The 20,324-nt window shown below is 41.2% G+C and overlaps 1 protein-coding gene across 4 annotated transcripts in view; it reads left to right on the top strand.

Annotated features, from left to right (window-relative positions):
• Positions 1–20,324, top strand: part of UTP4 (UTP4 small subunit processome component) — a 27,858-nt gene extending 7,534 nt beyond the window's left edge. For all 4 annotated transcript variants that reach the window (XM_057711666.1, XM_057711668.1, XM_057711665.1 and 1 more), the window contains 12 exons: positions 1,696–1,907; positions 7,481–7,652; positions 7,766–7,857; positions 9,083–9,179; positions 9,940–10,004; positions 11,418–11,540; positions 11,929–12,085; positions 13,907–14,013; positions 15,036–15,131; positions 17,089–17,274; positions 18,757–18,867; positions 20,126–20,324. In XM_057711666.1, coding sequence (XP_057567649.1) covers positions 1,696–1,907; positions 7,481–7,652; positions 7,766–7,857; positions 9,083–9,179; positions 9,940–10,004; positions 11,418–11,540; positions 11,929–12,085; positions 13,907–14,013; positions 15,036–15,131; positions 17,089–17,274; positions 18,757–18,867; positions 20,126–20,242 — 1,535 coding nt within the window. In that variant the 3' untranslated portion in view covers positions 20,243–20,324. The remainder of the gene's footprint in view (positions 1–1,695; positions 1,908–7,480; positions 7,653–7,765; positions 7,858–9,082; positions 9,180–9,939; positions 10,005–11,417; positions 11,541–11,928; positions 12,086–13,906; positions 14,014–15,035; positions 15,132–17,088; positions 17,275–18,756; positions 18,868–20,125) is intronic.

The following is a 20,324-nucleotide window of genomic DNA, read 5'->3' as shown; positions in this document are numbered from 1 at the left end:
TCTTTTTTTTTTTTTGGCTGCGATGAGTCCTAACCACTTGACCACCAGGGAATTCCTGCATCTGGTTTTCTTTCTACCACTTTTATCTCCTTGAAGGACTCTCTCCCAGAGCCTTCTGTCCTGCTCCAGTGTAATGGAGCCAGTTTCTGGGCCTGCTGCACGACTCTGAGATTTTAACTCTGGTTTTCACCCGTTCTGGGGATCCCCTTTGCTTTTCTCTCGAGTAGAGTTCCCTGTTGCCATGTCATTCACTTTCCTAGTTTATTGCTGTGTTTGATGGATTCTGAGAAAAGGTTTATGAGAAAGAATTCTAGGTTGGGAATTATTTTTCCTTAGAATTTTGAAGCCAATGGTTCCACTGTTATGTAGCTTCTAGTATTGTTATGAACTCTGATGCCTTTCTGAGAGTAGATTCTGTGTGGGTTCTTACGGTTTGTTTTTCCTGGGGGCTTTTAAGATCTTCCCTTTATCGTTACTGTTCTGAAATTTAATAATTATGTTCCTTGTTGTGTTAACATCAATTATATTGGACGACTTGGTAGGTGCCTCTAATCCAAAAACCCATGTTTTTCATTTCTGAGGAAAATTCTTGTAATTATTTTGTAAATGAGTTTCTCTCTGTTTTCTCTTTTCTGGAGTTTTATTGTTGGAATGTTGGCTCTTCTAATTTTCTTTCCTTCTTCTCCCCCACCATTATTTTTCATCTCTAACTTCTTACTCTGTTTCCTGGGAGAGTTTGTCATTTTTATCTTTCAGTCCTTCTATTGAGGTTTTCATTTCTGCCATTCATTTCCACAGTTCTGTTTTTGTTTCCTGAATGTTCCTTTTTACAGCATTCTCTTTTTGTTTCAGTGTACAGTATACTAACTCTTCTCCAAGACTATTCATGATAGACCTTCTCTCTTGTGGTGGTCATATTTCCTGGAAATATTTTTGTTTCTCCTACCATGCGATAACAAGCCTGGCCATCAGCATTCTAAGAAGAAAACTCTCAATATTGAGTCACACGTTTTCAGTAAATCTGTGTTCCATGTAGCACTTCCACCCTCACTTGTGCTGAGATCTCTCTTTGGAGAATAAGTCTCCAGTCTTCTTCGAGGTGGAGCTTGAGGAGTTCCCTGGCCTGTTAGCTCTGGGGTGGGGATCTGAGGGATCCACAGGTTTCTTCAACTTACTTTCAGCCAGTCCATCCTTGTAGCCCCACTTTCACCTCTGTTTCCAGGGTATCTGGAGTCACCAGTTGCTGAGTCTTCTGAGGATTCCATGATATAAATCAGGTAGTTTCTTGGCTCTTCCTAATGCTGATTTGGAACTTAGTTTTAGGGTTCTACTAAGTCTACAGTTCATGTCTGCTTTCCAATTCCCCAAATTTTGACACTGTTGTCTTCTCTCCCTTTCTCATGGGCATTTGGAGAAGAGCAAGTGTAATGTGTGTGTGCAGTTGGCCGTTTTTAAGTGAAGTCTCTTTTCCATTTCACCTCCCCACCAAAAATTTCTTGTCCACATGCCCTCACCACCGCCCTCCTTCTTTAGGGAACCATTATGGTGTTCCAAAACTGAGTTCTCCATAACCACTCTTTACCGGCTGTCTGGTCTGTGCTCAGGCAGCTGACTTGCCAGATACCTACCACATGCAGCTTTCGAAGACTGAGGAGAAATATGTGCCATTCAAATGTGGGCTTTGTCTTTTTTCAGGGAGCGCTATTCACAGGATGCTTGTGGATAGGCAGTATATGGGTGTGTCTAAGCGGAAGTGTATCATATGGGGCGTGGCCTTCCTCTCCGATGGCACTGTCATAAGCGTGGACTCCGCTGGGAAGGTGCAGTTCTGGGACTCAGCTACCGGGACACTTGTGAAGAACCACCTCATTGCGAATGCTGATGTGCAGTCCATTGCCATATCTGAGGTGAGTATAGTCCGCGTTTGAGCAGTTCCTGTACCACCTGGTGGGGGGGTGAGTGCAGAAGGCCGTGGCAGTGATGTGGCACAGACAGTGTTCCCTAGTCCTGAATGTTGTAGTAGAGGAAGAGGAGTTTAGGACAATGCGTCTGAAAACCTACCTAATTTTCCTCAACTCTTATTCTCTGACAGCTAGTTAGAGAATATTCTCTAAAAGATTAGTTAGCAGAGCTCTTTTCAGACACTCCCCATCCCCAGTTAACCCAGTCTGATGGTAGATATGGCACAAGTACCCTAGAAGAATCTTGAGAAGTGCTACTTCCTCTCTCTGACTGTTCTCCTGTTTCTTGAAAAATTAGAAGGTAATTTTACAGTGATTTCAAAAATACTGATTTTTCTCCTGTTTGAATAAGAGTTAAGCTGATTTATATTGAACATGTGTGTCTCTTGCCTTCTGATAACATGAATTCCTAATCAGAAACCTTTGGATATTTTAGCAGTGAGGCATAGGAAGTGACTTTGAGGTTGGTTGGTTGGTTGGTTTTAATTTTTATTGGAGTACAGTTGATTTACCATGTTGTGTTAGTTTCTGCTGTACAACAGTGAGTCAGTTATGCATATACATATATCCACTCTTTTTTAGATTCTTTTCCCATATAGATCATTACAGAGTATTGAGTAGAGTTCCCTGTGCTATACAGTAGGTCTTTATTAGTTATCTACTTTATATATAGTTGTGTGTATATGTCAATCCCAATCTCCCATTTTATCACACACACACCCCCCCCCCCCTCCGATTTTCCCCCGGTAACCATAAGTTTGTTTTCTACATCTGTGACTCTTATTTCTGTCTTGTAAACTAGTTCATTTGTACCATTTTTTTAGCTTCCACATATTAGCAAATGTTTGTCTTTCTCTGTCTGAACTTTGAGTTTTGTTGACTAGATCTTTTATTCTTTACCTATTTAGTTTGAGCATTATTTGCTGACTTAAGTGTTGGCATCTGGTGTCTAATGTAGAGATGCTTGCTTTTCTTGCCTGTAAAATATTCCTATCCCATTCCACAGGTTTCATGAAAACAATTTGTTGATACTAAAGCCCTATAAAACATGTAGATGTAATTATTAGACGTTAAGACTTAATTATTAAATTTAGTACTTTTTAAAATGTAATTATTTAAATAGTATGCGCCCATTCAGAGACCAAAGAACATGTATGTTTATTGCTGTGGGACAATTTCCAGGATATATGGGTAAGGGGAAAAGGCGGAACCGTGTTATAGTGCATAGTGTAGTATATGATAGAGTATTAAGGAAAGGCAGAGCAGATTCATATTTTAGATATGCTAGGACTTTCCCGGTGGTCCAGTGGTTAAGACTCTGTGCTGCCACTGCAGGGAACATGAGTTCAATCCCTGGTCAGAGAACTAAGATCTCACATTCTCTGTGGTGCAGCCTTAAAAAAAAAAAAAGAAAGAAACAGATATTCTATGTGTATGCACTTTTGCTAGTATATACATAGAATCTCTGAAAAGATTAAAAATGCAAGTGATGACAGTTTCTGGAAGGAAGTTTTGGGGGGTGGGTGGGAGGGAGGCATAATTTGTACTACTTTATACTGTCTGATCTTCTACCTTCTACTATATTGCATTAAATCTTAGCTACAAATGATTGTAAGACATCATAATTTTATCATGGGAAAGAAGAAATACTGCCAATTAACCTATGACTGTGTTTTTTTAATGGAAAATTTGTGTTTTATAAGCACATTAATATAAGCTTTTAGAACATAAACTGACAGACTGCTTTTTTTTTTTTGGCCACGCGACACAACACATGCGATCTTAGTTTCCCTACCAGGGGTTGAACCCATGCCCCCTGCATTGGAAGCACAGAGTCTTAACCACTGAACCACCAGGGAAGTCTCCATAGTGCTTTTTTAAATGTAGAATTATGTTTTACTTATTGAAGAGCTTCTTGAGACTTAAACATAAATTTTTGTCATATCACTCTTATGCATATATAAAAAAGGAAAGTATGTGTGAAGTAAATTGATTAGCGTATGCATAGAAATTCTTCATGTTCAGAATTGGACTCTGAAACACTTGGATTTAGTTATCAAGGTCCATGTTCCCCACACATCTATCCACAGTGCTGGTAGAAGATGTTTCACTGTAGTCCCAAGATTTTCTTTTAGGCTTTTGACAACTATTCTGCAAGTTTTGATGTTCATTTTTTATCTGAAGATGTCACACATACACAGGTTGACAGATATAAGGTATTTTGATTTCAGAGATGTTAAAATGTGGGAAAACATGTGCCTGAGAATCACAGGATTGTGGTACTTTTTTCTTTCTTTCTTTTTAATTGAAAAATGCAGTTGTACAAATTCCAGTCCTCAAAAATGCTTATCACATACTCTGGAGTTGGGCAGACTTGGGTTTGAATCCCAGTCACACACTTAAAAGCTGCATATCTTCCTTGGGCAAGTTGCTTCTTTCTGAGCCTCAGTTTCTTCCTCTGTGAGAACAAGGCTGTTAGTAGCACATGCCTCATGGTGTCTGAGGAAAGATTAAATGGGTTGTGCTTGTAAAGTGCTAAGTACAGTGTCTGGCACAGCGAGTGGGCTATTGCCGTTTTCACATCTGTTTTGACACCAACCCTAATTTCAAGGCTTTACTCCACACTCTCTTGCCAGAACAGATGATTATTTTTAGATTTCTTTTTAATGGTTTTTCACTGACTAAAGAGTGAAGTGTGGCAAACACCCAGTCCTTTGATCTTCTTAGAAGCCTTTCACCTCCATGAAGTAGGCGAGTACTGATTCCTGCAGGGAGTTGTAGGGAACATTTGCTTTCATTTAGAGGTCAGTCCTAAGTGTTTTTGTTCTGTGTGAAGCAGTCTCACACACACACATACTGCCCTTTCAGGTCTGCTTTTTCCTTGCTTCTCTCCTGCTACACCCCAAGAGAGCCCTTTTCTTTTGTTTGCTTTTCAGTTCTTTTATGATTCCACCTCAGGAAAAGAGAATGTGGAGTGAGAGACTTGCCTTCCCAGTTGTTCTCTGTAGGTAGGCCTTGGAGCAGACAGCCGCTTGAACTGTTTAGTGGAGGTGAGGGAGAGAGCTTTTGAGTCCCTAAGCAGCTTAATATTTCCACTTTTGCCTTAGGCTAATGGTTTTCAAATAGTATCCTTCGAGGAGGTAAGGGAGCAAACCTGTGCCCGAAGCAAAGGTTTTGGCCACAGATATTTGTATATTTGTCACATCTGTAAATTGACAGACAGGTAGACTCATGAAGCTCCAGTTTCCTTATCTGTGTAAAGGGCTATTAAATGATGATTAGGGGAGGGACTTCCCTGGTGGTGCAGTGGTTAAGAATCAACCTGCCAATACAGGGGACACGGGTTCGAGCACTGGTCCGGGAAGATCCCACATGCTGTGGAGCAACTAAGCCCGTGCATCACAACTACTGAGCTTGTGCTCTAGAGCTCAAAAGCCACAACTCTTGAGCCCATGTGCCCCAACTACTGAAGCCCTCGCGCCTAGACCCCGTGCTCTGCAACAAGAGAAGCCACTGCAATGAGAAGCCTGTGCACTGCAACAAAGAGTAGCCCCTGCTCACCGCAACTAGAGAAAGCCCATGCACAGCAAGGAAGATCTAACACAGCCAATAAATAAATAAATAAATAAATAAATAAATAAATTTATATAAAAAATGATTGGGGAGAAAAAAAGGTAAAATCATGACTCATGGAAACATCAAATGGAAGTATGTCAGAGATTTTCTGTAACTCCTTAACTAATGAGGGAACCAATAAGATGTTACAAGCAGTTCAAAGGGAGAAATCAAAGAACACAGTTATGTAAGCCCATCAGGAATGCTGAAGTGATTTACAAATTGTTGCAAGACTCTGTTGTCCACAGGGCAAGAATCAGCTGCATTCTACCAAGCAAAATTCTTTTGCATCTCTATGCAAGAGAATCTTTTGCATCACTCTCGGTGTTTTACAATTTATAGAGTTGTAAAATAGCTCTGGGACAGTCAAAAGGCTCATAGACAAGGACACCAGTACTTGTTATGCTCATTTCAGTCTTTTACAGTTTCTAGGGCAGATGATACTTAACCTTGCAAGTTGTTGAAGGATTAGAGGTGATATGACATCAAGCTCCTAGCACAGTCAGCGTGTAGTTGATGGCAGCTGTGTGCTCACACATGTTCAGACATCTCACTGTTGACTGGCTCACCTACTCTTTACACTGTTTGACTGGTTACTGATCCAGGTTCCTGATTTTTCTCACTACCCTATCAAGCATCCTATTTTGTTGTTTCCTTACCCAAAGTTATGTGCATTTGTAAAAACAAGTTAAAATGAAAATGGTTTGGAGATTATAGAGGAATTTTAAAAAGTAGTTGTAGACACAGTAAGGCCTTTTATTTATTTATTTATTTATTTATTGGCTGTATTGGGTGTTCATTGCTACGCCTGGGCTTTCTCTAGTTGTGGTGAGTGGGGGGCTACTCTTCGCTGCGGTGCATGGGCTTCTCATTGCAGTGGCTTCTCGTTGCAGAGCACGGGCTCTAGGCACTTGGGCTTCAGTAGTTGCGGCACACGGGCTCAATAGTTGTGGCTCATGGGCTTAGTTGCTCCGTGGCATGTGGGATCTTCCCGGCCCAGGGATTGAAGCTGAGTCCCCTGCATTGGCAGGCAAATTCTTAACCACTGCGCCACCAGGGAGGTCCAAGACCTTTTAAAACTAACAGAAATTCCGGTGCTCAACGTACTGGCAAGAGAGAACCTTAAACTGGGGACCAGGGAACCTGCATCTTTGTGATATTGATCAGGCCACTTCCCCTCCTCAGCCTCTCTTACTCTTTAAAAAGAGGACAGTGAATTTTAGGGTTTTCTAAACTTCAGTCTTTTGACTGTCAGTTTTGCAACCCCGACCCTTTCCCCAATATTGTTGCTATTCTAATGAGATCTAGTTTGCTTTATATGAAAGCACTCCACACAGTTTGAAGTATTAACTGTTAATTTTGTCAGTAGGGGGCGCGTTGTTACCTGTGCGTGAGCTTGCTCTCCTGATGGAATTGTTAGCTCCTGGAGGAAAAAGACCCCTGCAATCTCCCTTCCAATTCTGAGCATAGATTTTTCCCCCTAAGCTGCCCAGACAGAAAATCTTGGGGAATTTTTTATTTATTTATTTATTATTTTGGGGGGGGTACACCAAGTTCAATCATCTGTTTTTATACACATATCCCCATATTCCCTCCCTCCCTCGACTCCTCCTCACCCTCCCTCGAGTCCCCCCCACCCTCCCCGTCCCAGTCCTCTAAGGCATCTTCCATCCTCGAGTTGGACTCCCTTTGTTATACAACAACTTCCCACTGGCTATCTGTTTTACAGTTGGTAGTATATACATATGTCTGTGCTACGCTCTCGCTTTGTCTCAGCTTCCCCTTCACCCCCCGCCCCGCCCAAACCTCGAGTTCTCCAGTCCATTCTCTGCATCTGCGTCCTTGTTCTTGAAAGTGGACCCTGTTTTGCTCAAATGTACCTCCCTGATGATTTACTTTCTCAGCAAGAAGACAGTTTCGTGGTGGGCACAGCCGAGGGGACAGTGTTCCATTTTCAGCTGGTCTCTGTGACTTCCAACAGCAGCGAGAAGCAGTGGGTGCGGACGAAGCCGTTTCAGCATCACACTCACGACGTGCGAGCCGTGGCCCACAGCCCGACAGCACTGATATCTGGAGGTGGGTTTCAGCTTCGGCCGGCGGGCTGCTTCTCTACCCTGCCAAGCTCTGTTTATTTTCACGTGGGACTTTTTCTAATTCCGAAGCCTTTTCTCCTCTCCCTCCCACTCCAGGCACAGACACCCACTTAATCATTCGTCCTCTCATGGAGAAGGTGGAGGTAAAGAATTATGATGCAGCTCTCAGAAAAATCACTTTTCCCCATGTAAGTATCATCCTCTAACCCCCTCCGCATCCTCATCTCCCTGTCCGCCTGTCCCACAAGACAGCACAGCTCACTCTTCTTGGGTGAATCTGTAGGCCTTCTGTAGTAACCTACCCTCTTCTTTCTTCCGTTTCTAAGGCAAGCCTCTGGCAAAGATATTTACAGGGGACAAGAGATTAACGGCAGCATTCCTAGTTCAGTTTCTGGAGAAATCTTCCCTTTCCCAGATAGGTGTGGTTAGTGGGGATTTTGTTTGTTTTTAAGGCTGGGCTCTTTATTATTCTGGGTGGAAGCAGGAAAATCCAGGCTTCCAGTGTTCCTTCCTAGGTAAATTAGCCATCCAGAAACTCTTCTCCCCGCTACCTGCTTCTACATTCCATTCAACCAATAAACCTTACTGAGTCTACCTCCTTATTCTCTCTTGAATCTAGCCATTTCTCTTTGTCTACACTGCCATTAGCCTAGTTTGGATCAGTGTCTTTTCTCATCTGGATTTCTTTACAGTAGCTCGTTAAAGGTCTCCTTTTATTTAGATTTGTGTCGTTCCAGCCTGTTCTCCATTGATCTATTCAAAAAGAAGCTTTATTCATCAGTGCATGCTTGAGTGCCTTTGGTTGGTCCTTGTTGTCTTCAGCGTAAAGACCTAATTCCTTAGCATGGCGTATGAAACGCAGCTTGATCTGGAAAAGAGAGCGTCTTCCCTCACCTCACACACTTGCGGTACCCCTCCCCCCTCCCCACCCAGTCTGGCAGTTCTGAAAGACTCCTTTTTATTTTCTCTAACTCTCTCTTACCTTTGAGCTATTTCCTGCACCGTTGCTCTGCTTGGAATGTCCTGCCCTACCTTCTTTGCCTGAGTAGCCTTTACCAGTGAACCTCATCTGCGCTCTTGTCTTTACTGCCATGAGGCTAAATACCCTTTCAACTTTTTTTCATTACATACTCTGCTTAGCCATGTTAAAATTCTTTGCACACGTAATGTAATTGCCTCTTTAATTTTATGTCAACCCTTTAAACTATAAGCTTGAGAACAGTAGCTAGGTTTTTATTTACCACTATGCTTTTAGATCCTAGGACAGTGCCTGGCGTATGGTAATATTTAGGAAATATTTACAAAGTAAATGGATTTCAACAGTAGAAATGTTCTGAGGTGTTGCTGCCGTATCTAGTACTGAGGCAGTAGATGACCCCGGCTTGTTTATGTCCCTTTGATTCTTGGATACAGCGACGTCTCGTTTCCTGTGCAAAAAAGAAGCAGCTTCTCCTCTTCCAGTTTGCTCGTCACTTGGAACTCTGGCGACTGGGATGCACAGTTGCGACAGGTGAGATGGGAAAAAGTTTTTTGCAATAAGAAAACTGGAAAGAGAAGCCAGAAATTGCAGTTGAAATTCTGCTTGTGGAAAAATGGAAGTAGATTTTTCTGTGTCCATTTGAACTTACGGTCTCCCACCCACTAGAGATAGAGCAGAAGAGTTCTTCAGAGTGTGAAAATCATTAGCAGGACACTGAATCATCTGTGAAAAATTTCCAATTCTTGGTGTAGTGGAGGCAGGGGTAGTGGAATCAAAGTTCGCCCTGGCTGGGCTGGGATCAGAGCAGGCTGTTGAAAGGTGACAAGCTTTAATGTTGGGTTGTGACGGGCCTGCGTGAAAAAGAAGGTTGTGTGGATCTTACCAGGGCGACAGCCTCGTAGCCTATAGGTATGACACACATGTTTGGGTTCTGTTGTTTTATAGTAGATTAGAGGCTTTTGCTTTATGCTCCAAAATGGACAAATGAAGTTGAAATTGAGGCCACACAAACTTGACTTCCATCCACCTGCATGCCTGGCTGTGGGGAGCAGCTGCAGAGAAATAGTGGTGTGCCCTAGGCCGTATCCAGGGCACCCAAGAAGAAGCTAAGAAAGTGCTCACTGCTTTCCTCTAAGAAAGCTCAGAAAACTCTAAGCTTACGACGTCAGACATCTTTCTGATTTTCCAATGGTAGAGATTTCATTCTACCCGGGAATGACTTTTTAGAAGAAAAAAATGTATGAATAACCTTTGTTTGGGAAGAAAAATGTCAGGATATTTCTTGTTCCAGGAAAGAATGGGGATACCCTTCCACTCTCGAAAAATGCAGATCATTTACTTCACCTCAAGACAAAGGTAAGGACGTTTAACTGTGTGTTCAGACTCTGAAATACAGAACATTTTTTTCATTCTGAATTTTGAGGGTTTCTTAGTTGATATCATAAACTGTGTAAAATCTAAAATTATTTGAATGAAGTACTATGTCAGGAGAACTGGGTTTCCTGTGATTATAAGTTAGGCATTCAGAATCTATTGGATGAATGAATAAGAGAAGTTGGTTTTTCTTCTTTTGGTAGTATTATGAAAGTAACATGCATGTTTTTTAAAAATAAAAATAATGCAAAAGAGTATGCAATGAAAAATGAACCTTTTTCTTACCCTGTCCCCCCAGAGTTGATCACTGCCAATAGTTTCTTATATATTCTTTCAGAAAAAAATTTCATCCATGTGTACATATGTATATAGCCTTCCTTTCTACAGCAATGGGACTATACTATACAAATAGCTTTGTATCTTCCTTTTTAAAAATCTTTATTTCAAAAGACACAGACTTAGAATGAACTTGAGGACACAGGGGAGGAAGGGGAGGCTGGGACATAGAGAGTAGCACTGACATATATACACTACCAAATGTAAAATAGATAGCTGGTGGGAAGCTGCTGCAGAGCACAGGGAGATCAACTCAGTGCTTTGTGATGACTTAGAGGGTTGGGCGGGAGGCTCAAGAGGGAGGGGATATGGGGATATATGTATACATATAGCTGATTCACTTTTTTGTACAGCAGAAACTAACACAACATTGTAAAGCAATTATACTCCAGTAAAGATAGGAAAAAAATCTTTATTTTAATTGCACAAATATTTGTGAATACAGTCTTACTATAAAGAAGTCAAACAATATTGATAATTTATATCTTCGCCCAGCTCTTTAATTCTAGTCCCCTCTCCTGAAATAATTACTGTTAATTGATTAGCCATATATCCTTCTAGATCTTTTTCTGTGGGTAAGAGTATGTATGTGTGTATACATACAAACTTTTGGTTTTTGAGTTTTCTGAGTTATATAAATGTTACACTAAACTTCCTGTGTTATGGAAATTTTTTCACTTAATATTAGAGGTCTTTAAAGCGGGTTGTCACTGACAAAACAGAAAATCAGTCCGCAAGTCACCTGGCCTCCAAAGCTTCCCTGCATTAAATGCCTCCCTACTCAGGTTTCTAAAGTTAGGGTTTAATATGAGGCTACCCACGAAGTATGCAAAGGGCTGAGATGAGCTCACAGTATTCAGAGACCTCTGTTCTCGGTTTTGGAAATCAAAGCTGCGCCGCTTAGATGCTCTACCTTTGAAATAATCATAGTGACACACAGCCTGTGAGTGTCGGGCTTTGTGGATGCGTTCAGTGTGGTGGTAGCGTGCAGATGCATGTCACAGTGAACCTCGTATGAAGTTTTACTTGACCGTTCATCCTGCTTCCCAACATTGCCAGGGTCCCGAGAACATTATCTGCAGCTGTATCTCCCCATGTGGAAGTTGGATAGCCTATTCTACAGCTTCTCGTTTTTTTCTGTATCGTTTGAATTATGAACATGACAACATAAGCCTCCAAAGGGTAAGTGATAACCCAAAGTCTGGTTGAATAAGAAGAAACCTTGTAAGTGGGTGATTTTCGTGTCAAGCGGAAATGTCCTGGCTATGAATCCTTGTTCGATGAAAACCTGTTTGGAGAAAGCGATTATAAAATGGTCTCTTATTGCCATTTAAAATTATGTTTTTGGAGGAGTAGGGAAATGCCAGGAAGTGGCATTAAAGGTGAGGCTTTGGAGGAGATAAGGGGGCGGATAGGTTACTGTAGGCACGTCGGTGTTCCAGGCCCTGGGTTGATTGGCTTCCTTGGAGACGGGAAGCATTCATGTATTTAAGCCTGGCTCTGATTATTTTTGATGGGCTCTGGGTCTAACTTCTCTCTCTTTCTGACTTTTACTACTGGTTCCCCCAAGGTTGCCAAAATGCCAGCGTTCCTTCGCTCTGCCCTTCAGATTTTGTTTTCTGATGATTCAACGAAGCTCTTTGTGGCATCAAATCAAGGGTCTCTGCATATCATTCGGTTGCTGGAGGGAAGCTTTAAGCACCTGCATACTTTCCAGCCTCATTCAGGTGAGAAGTTGGTAACTGGCCATGGGAGAGAGTTGTCAGTCTCATTGTTTCTTTTTCTCCACTTAAACCTCAGTTGTTGGGGGTTCACTAATGCTCTTCTCCGCCCTGCGAAACTATACACTCACTCACATGTTTGTGATTTAAAGTAGGAGGAGATACCTGGCAAGTGAAAACACTTGATGAGATGTGAAGTGTTGCTCACACCTACTCTTTTCTCACTGGGTTTTTGATTCCTTATTTGGGGCCGGAGAAGTTGCATCAGGCTTCTTGGAGTTTTGTTAGCAGAGCAAGAAGAAAGTTAAAATCATCTGTAATGCTGACACCCAGAAATAAACTAGTATTATTATTTTTGTATTTTTTCAGTAGGTGCTGGTATGTAGTTATTTTGTGGACATGTTAATTTTTTTGGTTGTTTGTTTTTATAAAGATGAGCTTATACATAGTTTCATTACCTGTCCTAATGTTTATGACCACTTTTCCATGTGTTTTGAGAACATGGGTATGTATGAATGAGTAACTGTGTGTAGATAACTACTGGTGAGTTAACTATTAAGTATTAAGGACTTAGTACCCAGTACTTCCCACGGGCTTTTTTCCTTCTCCCTTGTTCTGGATTGTAGTGACTTTACTGTTATTTAGACTCCATCAGCCTGGAAAATCAACTTTTAAAATCAACTTAAACTCACTGTTCATAAGCTGCCCCCAGAAGCAAACAGGAAAAGAAACGTACAAATTAGGAGTTGGATGAAGTAAACTGACAGTATTTATTCAGTACCTGTATATGGTTTTGTTATAAAACTTAGATTCTTTACCTTGCATTTAGCACTCCTTTAAAATTGGGCTCTGCATTATGTATATAACTTTATTTCTTCCTCCTCTCTCATCTCACTTCCCCTGATAGTCAGGCTGGTTTCTTCACAGCCCTCAAACCTGTGTATTCCTGTCCTTGTTACTTAGCTCACACTGTTCTCCATCCTTTTCTACCCATCTCGCTCATCTTTTAGCATCTGGTTTATGTCTGGTTATAAAGCTTTTTCATTGTTTGGGGTTGTTGTGTGCAGCACTTATTATTATTATTTTTTTAATATTTATTTATTTATTTGGTTGCACCGGGTCTTAGTTGCAGGAGGTGGGCTCCTTAGTTGCAGCTCCAGGGCTTCTTAGTTGCGGCCTGCATGTGGGGCCTAGTTCCCTGATCAGGGATCGAACTCAGACCCCCTGCGTTGGGAGCGCAGAGTCTTATCCACTGCACCACCAGGGAAGTCTCAGTGCAGCACTTATTTTGGCATATAGCATCACTGTCTGATTTCTATCCCACATGGGTCTTCATCATGTCAGATTGGTTTAAAATTCTTTAATGACAAAGATGGCTCATACCTGCCCATGTTCCCTTAGTGCTAAATATACAGCTAGTAAATTAAAGATATGCCTCAAGCCTATTGTATTTGCTGTTTGTAACTTTGATTAAAAAAACATTTGATAGGAAAGAAGTTTGAAACAATTAAGGTATAGATTTTGGTGGTAGCTCTTACCCCGATTCTCCATTGTCATAGTAAGTAAGCACTGTCTCAGTCCTGAGTGAGTGCTGCTTTCCGGTTTCTCTCTCTCTGGCTCCTCTTTACATAAAGGATGGCTAATTAAATTAAAATGTTGATAATAGACAGATTAATATCTAGAACTACCTTGCAAAACTATCAAGAAATTGTCCTGTCAGTAATTTAAAACCAAGGCTCTTATTGGCTTTCGCCATCATCTTCAGGGCAGGGCTGCCTGGCTGTGGACACTGAATTCAGAGACTCAACTACCGTTCTGTCCTCACAGGGACAGTGGAGTCCATGTGTCTTCTGGCAGTCAGTCCAGACGGAAATTGGCTAGCTGCATCAGGTACCAGTGCTGGAGTCCATGTGTACAATGTGAAACAACTGAAGGTGAGCATGAGGTTTAGTAGCAGTAAACAGGACGAAGTTAGCTCTGCAGTTATCAGACTCAAGGCAGATTGATATGACTTGGAAAATTACTGAACTCTTTTTTAACCAAAAATTTTTCCTGTTTTACTTGTTTAGAACCCAAAAGCTATAATCTAACATTAAAATCAATCAATGGGAACAGTGAAACCACTCATGCACAGAAATTTGACATTAACAATTTATGGGTGATGAATCTACATCTAGGTTATATCTGTGTTTTGAGGGGGAAAATTCTGATTTACCCAGATGAATAGATGCAGATAGTAACAATTTCCTTTAATAGCTTGGCTTGTAACCTCAAGGTATTTTAAAATTAAACAGAACTAGGAATAGCAGGAAAACATTCTTCACTAATTAGTGACGATATTGTCATTGACAGTTTGAATCACTAATGTTCCCTTACAAGTTGTCATCTTCATCTAAAAGTCAAATAAGAACTGTGCAAAACTTACAGTGGGCATTAAAAATTTATAGAACAATATCAAACTGCGCCATTTAATGGGTTTGCCTATTAACTGCATGACAATCTTTACTCTACTGTGGTAAAAACATGTACTGCTCTTTGAGCCTTGCCAGGCATTTAAAAGTGTTCCTGTGTACTGGTGCACATGCCTTGTGATTGGACGTGAATGTCCATGCCTAGGCATTAATTTCTTTTAAATCCAGTGTAGAGCTATAGATTCTCTGTTCAATGACGAGTTTATGAGCAACTCATACAAATGTAGAGACAGCAGGGAAAGCTTTACTCTGAGGTTCTCTGTGAATGCTGTCAGTTTTGTTGGCAGTTAAACTTGCATTTTTTAAAAAATGAAATTAAAGTTTATTGTTTGGGGAAATGCCTGATGTTTATGGGAACTTCCATAGAATAGAACTTTTTGAGTTCCAAGGAACATTATTTTAAAACTACTGACCTAGACCATCCAGTCTTTCCTGAAGGAAAGAATCCTGTTTTAGAGTTTTCTGTGTCTGTTATTTGTTCCCAGCTTCACTGCACAGTGCCTGCTTACAACTTCCCTGTGACTGCTCTGGCCATCGCCCCCAGTACCAACAACCTTGTCATTGCTCATTCGGACCAGCAGGTAAGAGAAGATCCCAGTGCTTTCTGATTCTCTGCAAATGAATACTAACTTAGAAGCTGAGATAATGACAATTTTGGAGGACCTTTTCTTTGATAGTACTAGGCAATGTAGAGGTCGCTTTCTCTCATGTATAGTAAAGTGTCCATGTATAGCCTGGGCGCATCATAGGCCAGTAATATCCATTGGCTAGATGGGGCAAAATGGAATGGTGAAACACTGAGGTTCTAGAATAAAGAGGTATGAGAAGGAGGAAGAATTTTCAAGGGCTCATTTTACTGATTGTTTTTAGGCTAGAGGTGAAATGGACTCAGGTGTTAGAGTGGATGTAGGAGAACCATGAAATATCAGAAAGGGAGTGTAAACACAAACAATCCCTTTTAAAATTGCTTAAAAAAAAAAAAACTTAGGAATAAGCCTCACCAAAGAGGTAAAAGACTTATATGCTGAGAATTATAAAATATTAATAAAAGAAATTGAAGTTGATTCAAAGAAATGGAAATCCCTTGCTCTTGGATTGGAAGAATTAATATTGTTAAAATGGCCATACTATCCAAAGCAATCTTTAGATTTCATGTGCTCCCTATCAAATTATCTGTGACATTTTTCACGGAACTAGAACAAATAATCCTAAAATTTATATGGAATCATAAAAGACCCAGAATTACCAAAGCAATCCTGAGGAAAAAGAACAAAGCAGGAGGCATAGCCCTCCCAGACTTCAGACAATACTACAAAGCTCCAGTAATGAAAACAGCATAGTACTGGCACAAACCCAAACATGGATCAATGGAACAGAATAGAAAGCCCAGAAATAAACCTGCACACCTATGGTCAGTTAATCTTTGACAAAGGAGGCAAGAATATACAGTGGGCAAAATTAGTGCTTTGTCGACCACTTTTCTGTACCAAGTTGTAAGGAAAATATAATTGTAAGAAGATCTTAAAAATATCTGAGGTACAGAACACATTATGTTTGAACTTACCAATACTTATAAATCCTCATCTGTAAAATGGGCTTGCTAATACCTTCCTCACTGAGCTATTGGGAAGATTAAATGTGATCCAAGAAGCACATTTAAGTAGACCACTAGGGAGATGATGCTTGCTACTTTGATAAGCAGTGTTTATACTCACACATGCACACACATACACGTTATATCCAGAAAATGAAGTCTTTCATTTCAGTTTTTCTGTCATTAAAACTAGCGGGAAATTTTTTGGTACCTGTTTAATTAACAGAGATTAATAGAGTTAATGATACACAGTGCTGTGAGGGTCCAGGGAAACATATATTGCATAAATTAGTATGACCCCCTTAGAGGACATTTTGCAGATATCTAAAAAAAGTTTTTAATCTGTATAATCTTTGATTCACAAGTTCCGATTCCAGGACTTCTTCCATAGGTATATGCTTTCCGTTGTGCAAAAAGATACTGATGCAGAGATAATCATTACAGCCTTATTTGTAGTAGCCAAAGATTGGGAATACCTAAATGCTCATTAAGCAGACTAGATAAATAAATCCTTGTACATCCAAGAAGTAAGTAGATTATTACATGTTCTTCAAAGGAGGCATGAATGAGGTATGTATACACTGATGTGGGTCCATCTCCATGATGTCATGCTAAATGAAAAATGCAACATACAGAACGGTGTGTACTATATGCACAAAATATCTCTGAAAAGACGTAAACAAGAAACAGGCTGCTTTTATCTTGGGGAAAAGGTATTACTATTGCAGGGTGATTTTTCACTATAAACCTTTTTGTGCTGTTTGAATTGTTTATTGTTCTGTAATTTACCTTAAAATATTTTTATTTAAAAAAGAAAGTAGTGAAAGTGCATATGACTGAATTTGATCAGTCAAGGTTTGCATAGATATTTTCTGCTTAGGGCTGACACTTCTGGTCTTTCTGGGTACCAACCTACATTTCATCTGTATCGTATCCTTCCTCAGGTATTTGAGTACAGCATCCCAGACAAGCAGTATACAGAATGGAGCCGGACCATCCAGAAGCAGGGGTTTCATCATCTTTGGCTCCAAAGGGATACTCCCATCACACATATCAGTTTTCATCCCAAGAGACCAATGCACATCCTTCTCCACGATGCCTACATGTTCTGCATCATCGACAAGTCATTGGTGGGTTCTTCGCCACTACCACTTGTGCTCTAGCTGGTTCTACTTTACTTAGGAATCTCTCCATTCTAAAAGCAAAGGAGGACAATAAATTAGAGGAAGGAGAATCAGCGTAAAGGTTGCTAGTATATTCTTTGGAGGAGAGGAGCTTTTGTCTTGCAGATTTCCTCATTTTCCTTCCCACTCTCATGAGGCTCCTAGGGAAGGGGAGGTCCCTTGTATACTGGTTTTTGCTGATTTGACCATTTCTCTGCTTTGCTTATGAGCACATAAACTTAAGTAGGAAGGAGATTAGGTCCATATTCAGAAAGTGACCGTGATGAGGGAATACCACTGGTTTGGCTGAATCACTTCCTCCTTTGCACCCTGGGGTGACTAACATGATTTCATTAAGGGAGATACAGGCTGGGGTTTTGACCACTTGTGCCCCTTGGCTGAATATCCTGAAACACTATCTGCAGGCTTCAGGAGTTGGTCTTAATGTCTTGAAAAAAGGCCAGTTAGGAAAGTTCCATTCTTCATGGCTGTGATTTAGGTGGGATGTGAGCATTTTTTTCCATTCTAGATTCCAGCCTCTGCCAGCTGCTGTTTTGATTCACCCCAAATTTCATGTCTTTTTCTGGGCAGTCACTTTTTGTTCCTAGGAGCAGTGTGAGCTGTGGCCTATGCCTATAATGCACTTTGGGCTTAGATTATAGCCAGTACACAGTGTTTTGGTGTAGCTGTGAAGGTGGGGGTAGGAGGAACATGGGGAGAGCAGCAGATGGCTCTAAAGGAGGTGTGCGTGGTGATGTGTCACTGGAACTCATCTCATGGGCTGTGCGTCCTCTGGGTGTGGGAAGCAGAGCTGGCTGACAAATGCCTTCTGTGAGGTGAGTGATACAGGAAGGGCCCCTCCCACTCGTTTGCCTCTTTATAACTCAGCCTAGATCAGCCCATATTTTTCCCCAAGCGTTGGTGATAAGTCCATCACTTCCTCATGCGGGGCAGAGCTATTTCCCAAGGAAGTCAGAAATGAAATATCACTTGCTTGGCTAGAGGCCATCTCAAGGTGTCAGTGACATCAGTGGGGGTGGTTTGTGTTGAGGTTTCGCCTGGGGAGAACTTCAGTCACTTGGCCAGTCCATGATCTGGTTGGGGGAGAGTCTAGAAAGCAGAGCCTGCGTGGGCTGAGCTCCTACACATGCCAGTTTGTTTCTGTCTCACTAAGTGTTACTGACGAGACTGGCCAGAAGCCCCGGCTGGGCCCTTTGATCTTGCTGGCATAGCGTACCTGGCTCTTTTTGCCTCATACTCCCACCCTGTATGGTAGAGCTGGAGGAATGGCTCCAGCTTTCTTCCTGAAGTAAGAAGAGTCCGGGAGGTAGTAAGTGTATAATAGGATGGTTAGAAGACAGTGTTTCCCTGAAAAATCACTATAGTACTTTGGTCTGTAGAGGCCCAGTTAAAAAAATAATGATTTAAACAACATTTTTGTCTTTTTAGCCTCTTCCAAATGACAAAACCTTACTCTACAATCCACTGCCTCCTACAAATGAATCAGATGTCATCAGGAGGCGCACAGCTCATGCCTTTAAAATTTCTAAGAAATATAAGGTAATACATTTAGCATTATATTCTGGGTGGTTTGTTCCTTATGACATTATCAAAATGTAGTAAGTCCCACGATAGGAAGACAAGAGTGCCTTCATTTTACATGCAGAGAATCTGGTTTTGGGAAACGAGTGACCTTTCTGAGGCTGTCTGTCCCTTAGGTTTTAGTTCATTGTTCTTGCCTCAGTATATTAGAGGCAGGCACATCATACCTCACCAAGATGAAATACGTAGGTAGTAAGAAATGATGGTGGAGCTCAGTTGGAGCCTTTGTGTTAAAGTTGGCTTTTAAATTTGACTTTCAGTGGAGAATGTTCCAGAAGATAAATTTCAAGCAAATGAAAGTCATTGAATTTATTATGATGTTCTTTTCTGGGCTAGGCTTTTCACTGTAATAGAACAGATATCCATTGAGCTTATGATACAGCAGCTATTTGTGCCAACTCAGAAGTTCCATATTCATGTGTCTCAATTCAGAGTTCCTTGGGCACCCTAGAACATTTTCTTGGGGGTCTCCAGAATTTTTTTTAAGGGGGGTGGTTATAAATTATTCAGGTATAATTAACTTCTTAGTGCATTTGTAACTTGCCGCTTGTCAAGAACTGAGGCTCCAAAGCCCTCTGTTAACATTGATTCCTAAGAAATTAGAGAGTCACAGATTTTCTGTACAGAGGAACATGTAGAATCTTGCTGAAATCTTTTTTTTTTTAGTAAATTTATTTATGTATTTATTTATTTTTATTTATTGGCTGCATTGGGTCTTCATTGCTGCACACGGGCTTTCTCTAGTTGCTGAGAGCGGGGACTACTCTTCATTGTGGTGCAGAGGCTCCTCATTGTAGTGGCTTCTCTTGTTGTGGAGCACGGGCCCTAGGCACGTGGGCTTCAGTAGTTGCGGCACATGGGCTCAGTAGTTGTGGCTCATGGGCTCTAGAGCACAGGCTCAATAGTTGTGGCACACAGGCTTAGTTGCTCCGTGGCATGTGATATCTTCCCGGGGCAGGGATCAAACCCGTATCCCCTGCATTGGCAGGCGGATTCTTTACCACTCGTCATCTAGGAAGGCCTTGCTGAAATCTTAAATGATTGAATTCAGTTTTAAAAGCTCCCAACTTTTCCAGCCTTTTGAGTCCTAGGGCAGGAAGGATTGTCAGAGATTTACACCCAGCTTGAACGAGGCTAACCTTTTAGCTCTAGTTAGTCTATTCAGGACTAGCCCTGGAGTCTGACTCCTGGTGGAATCATTACCATCTCTCTACAGCCTTTACTCTTCCTGGATCTTCTGGATGAAAGAACGCTGGTGGCGGTGGAACGGCCTCTGGATGACATCATCGCTCAGCTCCCACCACCCATCAAAAAGAAGAAATTTGGGACCTAAAACAGCACTGTCTGTGTCCTTTCTTGAACTGTCTACCCTGTTTTCACAAATCATGATAATAAAACAAAGTTATTCTTTAGGA

Source organism: Hippopotamus amphibius, chromosome 16, assembly GCF_030028045.1.
Source record: "Hippopotamus amphibius kiboko isolate mHipAmp2 chromosome 16, mHipAmp2.hap2, whole genome shotgun sequence".
NCBI lineage: Eukaryota > Metazoa > Chordata > Mammalia > Artiodactyla > Hippopotamidae > Hippopotamus > Hippopotamus amphibius.
This window is presented reverse-complemented; position numbering and strand designations above follow the sequence as displayed.